At 52.1% G+C, this 7500-nt stretch overlaps 2 protein-coding genes across 2 annotated transcripts in view; both read left to right on the forward strand.

Annotated features, from left to right (window-relative positions):
• Positions 1-1132: 1132 nt before the first annotated feature.
• LOC136940574 (lens fiber major intrinsic protein) lies at positions 1133-2922 on the forward strand. Its single transcript, XM_067232763.1, is given in 8 exon segments — positions 1133-1204; positions 1425-1596; positions 1599-1654; positions 1656-1712; positions 2049-2210; positions 2447-2465; positions 2468-2526; positions 2815-2922. Coding segments are annotated over 8 exon segments (705 nt in total).
• An 840-nt stretch (positions 2923-3762) lies between these two features.
• The window catches only part of itga2b (integrin, alpha 2b), a 12217-nt gene continuing 8479 nt past the window's right edge, over positions 3763-7500 (forward strand). Inside the window, 11 exon segments of the mRNA XM_067232764.1 lie at positions 3763-3767; positions 3852-4010; positions 4149-4206; positions 4208-4280; positions 4425-4522; positions 4891-5056; positions 5326-5375; positions 6599-6644; positions 6790-6909; positions 7185-7229; positions 7324-7367. Of these exon segments, the coding sequence (XP_067088865.1) occupies positions 3763-3767; positions 3852-4010; positions 4149-4206; positions 4208-4280; positions 4425-4522; positions 4891-5056; positions 5326-5375; positions 6599-6644; positions 6790-6909; positions 7185-7229; positions 7324-7367 (864 nt within the window).

Consider the following 7500-nt stretch of genomic DNA (forward strand, 5'->3'; position numbering starts at 1 on the left):
AGCTAACGTTACACTGGCGGGAAATTTATAGTATTGCTAGGTGTACAGTGTTGCTGACTTGATACTGTTGCTAAGAATTTATAATTGTGCAGTGTTTCCATCTTCACATTGTTGCACACATGATTTTGTTGCAAATTTTACACTGACTCAGCATAGTACAGCAAAGACATATCCGCAAACTGTACAGCGCTTCTAACTTTACATGAATGCTTGAACTTTACATATTTCCTTCAACACCTGTTAGTAATTTATAGTACACCTACTAGTGCTACCTGTTTATAACTAGTGAGGACAGAAAATTATTACAAAATTATTAAGAAAAGGTAAACTTTACATTGCTGCTAGCGTTACACTGCACACAAACACAGCAGTAAACTTTACTCTGCAAACTGCTGCTAACTTTACGCTTCAGCAAACTTTTAATTGTCTAGTCTAGCTTCACTTTGCTGCTATCTTTATGCTGCTAACTGAGATCTGCTGTTCAGTCACAGAGGAACCTGAGTGTGTGTAGGTGGGTGAGTGTGTGTAGGTGGGTGAATGTGTGTGTGTGAATAGGTGGGGGGTCTTCAGCTCTGCCAGCAGACAATGCCAACGGACATTCACCAGACGTTGTCTGAGAGACTATGAGAGACAGGAGTGAAGCCTGACACGTGCGCCGGCCCTCGTTGCCAAACTACTCTCTGCCTCCCTCCATCCCTCCCTCCCTCCCTCCATCCCTCCCTCCATCCCTCCATCCCTTCACTCCTCATTCCATCCCTTCAACCCACCCTCACCCACATTCCTTACAAACACCTCATACCTTCCCTCCTCCATCTCTCCACTCCTCCCTCCATGCCTGATCCCGCCCACCCTCCACTCCTCACACACACCGCACATCCCAGAAGTAGCGGTCCTTACACACCCAGGATGCAGTGTGAGGACCCCCCCCTCACCTGACGTGGGCGTCGCCAGCCCAGCAGAGCCCTATATAGGTGGGTCTGTTAGGGCTGAGGACACACACTGGGCTGCTGGCTTACTGCTGAGACAGACAGACAGGCAGGCAGGCAGACAGGCAGACTAGGAGGCAGACAGACAGATAGACAGACAGGTCGACAAACAAACTAACTCAGTGACAGTCGGTCGGTCTGTGATCATGAAGGTTCTGTCCAGTCTGGGTTCTGGTCCTGAGGGACATCTGGACGCTGTCCTTCCTCAGAGACATCCTGTGTGAGTTCTTAGGCACCAGCGTCTTCCTCTTCTCAGCCTGGCCTCGGTCCTGCTGTGGCCCTCTGAGCAGATCTGGGAACCCCCTGGACTCCCCGATGGCCTATAAAATGGTCTCTCTACTGATCTCTCCGCTGGTCTCTCCACCGGGCCTACTCACCGGTCTCTCTACCAGCTTGTCTGCAGGAGTCTCCCCTGACTTCTCCCCTGCTGTTCCCCAGACTCAGCCTCCAGGCCACACCTACAGTGTCCTGCTCCAGGTCTCAGGGTGGCACTGGCGTTCGGGACCTCCGTGGGCCTGGTGGGGCTGTGTCTGGGGTCCCGCCTCCTCTGGGGGCGGGGTCCACCTGAACCCGGCCGTTACCTTGGCGATGGCGGCTGGTCTGAGGATCAGTCCTGGAGGGCGACCCTGTATGTGGGCGGGCAGCTCCTGGGGGCAGTGTGTTCCTGCTGCGGTGCTGCTGGCTCTGCTGCCTCCTCACCTCCGAGACACGCTGGCTCTCAACCAGGTGTGTGTGTGTGGGATCTGGTACATGTGGTGTGTGTTTCTACATGTGTGTGTGTGTCTATGTGTGGGATCTGATTACATGTGGTGTGTGTTTCTACATGTGTGTGTCTGTGTGTCTGTGGGTGAGTGTGTGTCTGTGGGTGGGATCTGGTACATGTGGTGTGTGTTTCTACATGTGTGTGTCTGTGTGTGAGGTGTATTCACGTAGGTATCCGAGTGTTTGTATATCACAGTATATATACGTTTGTATAGTGTGTATTCAGTGTGTGTGTGTGGGGGGGGGGGGGTTGAAGTGTTCTATATTTGATCACTTTGTGTGTGTGTGTGTGTGTGGCAGGTATCAGAGGGAGTGCGTCCGTACCAGGCCGTCCTGGTAGAGATGGCCGTCACATTCCAACTGGTCCTGTGTGTCCTCGCTACTGCACGCCCCAAATCTGCCTTCCATCTCCCAGGCCCCCTATTGGTCGGCTTGTCTGTCACGCTGGGTCACCTGGTGGCGGTGAGGATTGTGATTGGTCTCTGATCCTCGTGCTCCATGATGTCGCAATGTGGGTTCGTGCTGATGGGTTTTGTGTGTGTGCCTGTGTGTGTGTCTGTGTGTGCTTGTACCTGTGTGTGTGTGTGTGTGTGTGTGTGTGTGTGTGTGTGTGTGTGTGTGTGTGTGTGTGTGTGTGTGTGTGTGTGTGTCGTGTGTGTGTGTGTGTGTGCTTGTACCTGTGTGTGTGTGTGTTCCAGATCAGCTACACAGGTTGTGGATGAACCCAGCCCGGTCGTTCGGTCCAGCGTTGGTCACTCTGAACTTCACCAACCACTGGGTGAGCTGAACTTCCTGTGCTGAACTTCCTGTGCTGATCTTCCTGTGCTGACTTCCTGTGCTGAACTTCCTGTGCTGATCTTCCTGTGCTGAACTTCCTGTGCTGAACTTCCTGTGCTGATCTTCCTGTGCTGAACTTCCTGTTCTGTCACGACATCCGTTAAGATATCAAGATAACAATGTGTTGTCCTGCATCAGGGGCTGGACAGATTGAGACAGTCCTGTAATCAGTTGACGTCCGTAATCTACGACCCTGTAATGAGTTCATGTGAGACTTCTGTCTGGACAGGTGTACTGGGCGGGGCCATGTGTGGGGGCGAGGCTAGCCAGCCTGCTGCATGACCTCCTGCTCCACCCACGATGGAGTTGCCCTGGCGACTGGTGGGCGGGAGTTTAAGGAACTCTTTCCAAAGGATCATCAAAAGCAGCCCACCACTTTAGAGAATGCAGCCTGACTGTGTACAGTCAAGCACACGCAACAGTGTTACTGAAATACTGTGCTAGAGTACACACCCTAACTACACTACTGTCGTGTTCTACATCCTTGTCGTGACATCTCAGGTCCTCAGCAGCATCCATAACTGTGTTTGTTGTCAGGTTTTGTCAGTTCCACACACACGCATAGTAAATATATCTATGTCTGCATATCTCCATGCCGACGTAGCTCGGTGAGTATCCATGAACGCCTGTTCATGCCTACAGATGGATGAACTGTCGCCGTAAGAATCATCAAAACAGTCGAGTCTCAACTGGGAGGGCTCTTTATTAAAGTACAGTTTTGTCAGAAGTCCGTCTCGTCCTGGTGTGTCCATCCCTCTGGTCTCCTATCAGCAGGAAGCAGAGGGACTGCAGTTACTGTAGTTCTGCTTCGCTGATTGGCATGCTAACATCTCACCGCAATGACATCACACACACACTTCCCTCAGCCCCAACTCACAAACTCTACTCACACCACAACCCTCACTGTATCTGTGACAGCCTTCAGTTCAAGCATGCGTAGTGGTGTGTGTGTGTGAGGGTGCGTGTGTGTGTTGGTGTGTGTGTGAGGCATATGTGAAAGCAGAAGATATGGTACAATCACGCAGGAAGTGGCGATGCAGGAAGGCAGAAAGCGTTAATGAGGTTGTAGATACTGAAGCGGGAGAGGATCCCCACGCACAGCACCAGCAGCACAACACCAGCTGTACAGCAGCAGAGAGGAAGATGGAGGAGCAAATGAACGAGGTCGGGGGCAGAGATGGAGTCAGCAGCCACATTAGGGTCCGGGGCAGGGTGGGGGGCAGGGTGAGGGACAGGGGCAGGGGTGAGGGTTGGGGTGGAGGGCAGGGTGGGGGCACCAGCCTACTGTGTGTACCTCCTGCTGTCTGCCCTGCTGCCCTGCTGCCAGGGTCTGAACCTGGACCTGGTCAACATGTCCCTCTTCTCTGGACCAGAGGGAAGCTACTTCAGCTTTTCCGCTGACTTCTACCAGCTGCCAAACACAACGTGAGTGTTCTGGAGGTGCATCATTTCTGCTTGCTCAGACAAAACCTGAGTATTCAATTCCTCAATTCTAAATGAAAGCCATAAATGTTTAGATTTTTGTATGTGTGTGTGTGTGTGTGTGTGTGTGTGTGCGTTCAGGCTGGGGGTGGTGGTTGGGGCACCCAGAGCCAACTCCAGCCAGCCGGGAGTCATCGAGGGGGGGGGGCGTGTTCTTTTGTCCATGGTCGTCCTCAGGGGGGGCTTGTGACGTCCTCAACTTTGACCTCAAAGGTAGGACGCTGCCGTGTTCTCATCTTTACAATTAGTCTCTGTCCATTGCCTCTCTGTCTCTCTGTCTGTCTCTCTCTGGCGTGTCAGAGGGTTGTCTGGGTGATGATGTTGTAAGTCTAGGTAATGATGGTGTGTTTCTCCTAGGGGACGAGACCTTCCGTACTCCCAACCTGCAGCAGAAGACCTCCAAGTCTCATCAGTGGCTTGGAGCCTCTGTCCGCTCGCTACAGGACCACATCCTGGTGAGGCCCCGGTCCCCCTGACCCCCCCCGGTCCCCCTGACACCCCCAGTCCCCCCCCCTGACCCCCCCAGCCCATACCCCCGACCCATGACCCCCCCCAGCCCATACCCCTGACCCCCCCAGCCCGTACCCCCGACCCCCCTGACCTGACTCTGACCCTTGAACCCCTCCTTATCATCCTCGTCTTCTCTCTCTCCCTCTCTGTCGGTTTCTCTCCCTTTTTTTTTCTCTCTCTCTGTCAATCCCTCTATCCCCTCTCATCCCTCTCTCCCCTCTCATCCATCCATGTCCCTCTCTCCCCTCTCATCCATCCATCCCTCCCCTCTCATCCCTCCCTCCCTCCCTCTCTCCCCTCCCTCCTCCTGCAGGCCTGTGCACCTCTCTTCCACTGGAACGTGAAGACAGAGAGGGGCGAGTCAGAGAACACCCCAGTGGGAACCTGCCTGCTGCTGAACGTCCAGACAGGACAGTCGCTCCACTACTCTCCCTGCAGAGACAACCTAGTAGAGGCTGACTACAAAGCCCGCAAATACAGTACTGACTAAAACTACAAATCCCTACAGCACTCTCAAATACAGTACTGACTAAAACTACAAATCCCTACAGCACTCTCAAATACAGTGTAGACAAAAACTACAAATGCCAGTAGCGCTGTTTGATGTTGCTCGGGCTAAAACTAGGAATCACTACAGTACCCTCAAATAAAATATGGGCTTTAACTACAAATCCCTACCCTACCGTTATCTTCAGCTATAAAACTGTTGTTTTTCACTCAAATGTCTTCTTCTGTGTTTCCTCCCCAGTAAACGACAGGCGCTACTGTGAAGCAGGCTTCAGTTCCGACGTCACCAAGGTACTTCTGAACCAACCCCAGCAGTTCTCTCTCTGATACTGTAGACAGACCATCCTGTATTAGCAGGTCTATCCCTGTACCCTGACTGCTTTGCTCTCTGTGTTGTGCTCTGCTGTGCCCTGCTGTAATGTACTCTGCTGTGCTGTGCTGTGCTGTGCTGTGCTGTGTTGTGCTGTGCTGTGTTGTGCTCTGCTGTGTTGTGCTCTGCTGTGTTGTGCTGTGTTGTGCTGTGTTGTGCTCTGCTGTGTTGTGCTGTGTTGTGTTGTGCTGTGCTGTGCTGTGCTGTGTTGTGCTCTGCTGTGTTGTGCTGTGTTGTGCTGTGTTGTGTTGTGTTGTGCTGTGTTGTGCTGTGCTGTGCTGTGTTGTGTTGTGCTGTGCTGTGTTGTGCTGTGTTGTGCTGTGTTGTGCTGTGTTGTGTTGTGCTGTGTTGTGCTGTGTTGTGGTGTGTTGTGCTGTGTTGTGTTGTGTTGTGCTGTGCTGTGTTGTGCTGTGTTGTGCTGTGTTGTGCTGTGTTGTGTTGTGCTGTGCTGTGTTGTGCTGTGCTGTGTTGTGGTGTGTTGTGCTGTGTTGTGCTGTGTTGTGCTGTGCTGTGTTGTGCTGTGTTGTGCTGTGTTGTGCTGTGCTGTGTTGTGGTGTGTTGTGCTGTGCTGTGCTGTGCTGTGTTGTGCTGTGCTGTGTTGTGCTGTGTTGTGCTGTGTTGTGCTGTGTTGTGCTGTGTTGTGTTGTGCTGTGCTGTGTTGTGCTGTGCTGTGCTGTGCTGTGTTGTGGTGTGTTGTGCTGTGCTGTGCTGTGCTGTGTTGTGCTGTGTTGTGCTCTGCTGTGTTGTGCTGTGCTGTGTTGTGCTGTGCTGTGCTGTGTTGTGCTGTGCTGTGTTGTGCTGTGTTGTGCTGTGTTGTGCTGTGCTGTGTTGTGCTGTGTTGTGCTGTGCTGTGCTGTGTTGTGCTGTGCTGTGCTGTGCTGTGTTGTGGTGTGTTGTGCTGTGCTGTGCTGTGCTGTGTTGTGCTGTGTTGTGCTCTGCTGTGTTGTGCTGTGTTGTGCTGTGCTGTGTTGTGCTGTGTTGTGCTGTGTTGTGCTGTGTTGTGCTGTGCTGTGTTGTGCTGTGCTGTGTTGTGCTGTGTTGTGCTGTGCTGTGCTGTGTTGTGCTGTGCTGTGTTGTGCTGTGCTGTGTTGTGTTGTGCTGTGCTGTGTTGTGCTGTGCTGTGCTGTGTTGTGCTGTGCTCCAGGATGACAGGGTGGTGATCGGCGCCCCGGGGGGATACTACTTTCAAGGTAAATGCTGCCCCCTGGTGGTCATGCTGGGAGTTATTCCTTCCCACAATTCGATTGGTTGTTGACAGGCCCAACAGGGTGATTAACAAGTTAAAAATGATGTTTCAGCGATGTTGTGATTGGTTTGGGATTGGCCGTTTCCCAGGTCAGGTGATCAGTGCGGCGTTGAGTGACATCATAGACAGCGCTAAGACCAGTACGCCTGTCCGCTTTGTTCCTGGAGAGACCGTCTCACCAGAGACTGGTGGCTACGACCGTTACCATGGTGAGATCCCAACGTTCTGTGACGGTAATTGAATGTAATCCCTGTCACTTACGGAAGCAAGGAAGAATAACGGTGTGCCCGTGGCTCAAATCTAAAATCCCAGGTGGATCATAAATGAATCCATGAAATCCATAATGTGGACTGACATGAAATTCCAGGTGAATCATAAATGAGTCTCTTAATCCCCGGTGAATGCTGAGATGCAAAGTAAAGACGTTGTGGGAGGTTGCCATGGTTATCTATCCATCTGGGGTGTCCTTGATGTGTCTCTACAGGTTACTCTGTGGCAACAGGGGAGCTGACTGGAGACACATTAACAGGTCTGACCCTTCACGCTTACACACACACATAAACAATTAATACACACAAGCGCACACACGCGTTATGCCTGTCTAAGTGTTTCCTGTGCTGTAGATTACGTGGTGGGAGTCCCTAATGACAGAGACACTTCTGGCTCAGTAAGTACATCCTCCGTTACAGAATATCGGCAGTCAACCGCTAACACTGATAGAAACAATCTACTGTACTTAAATATAAACTTAACAGCGATCCCCAACCTGTGGTCCATGGCCCACTATGAACGCATCGCTT

Source organism: Osmerus mordax, chromosome 3, assembly GCF_038355195.1.
Source record: "Osmerus mordax isolate fOsmMor3 chromosome 3, fOsmMor3.pri, whole genome shotgun sequence".
In the NCBI taxonomy this organism is placed as follows: Eukaryota; Metazoa; Chordata; class Actinopteri; order Osmeriformes; family Osmeridae; genus Osmerus; species Osmerus mordax.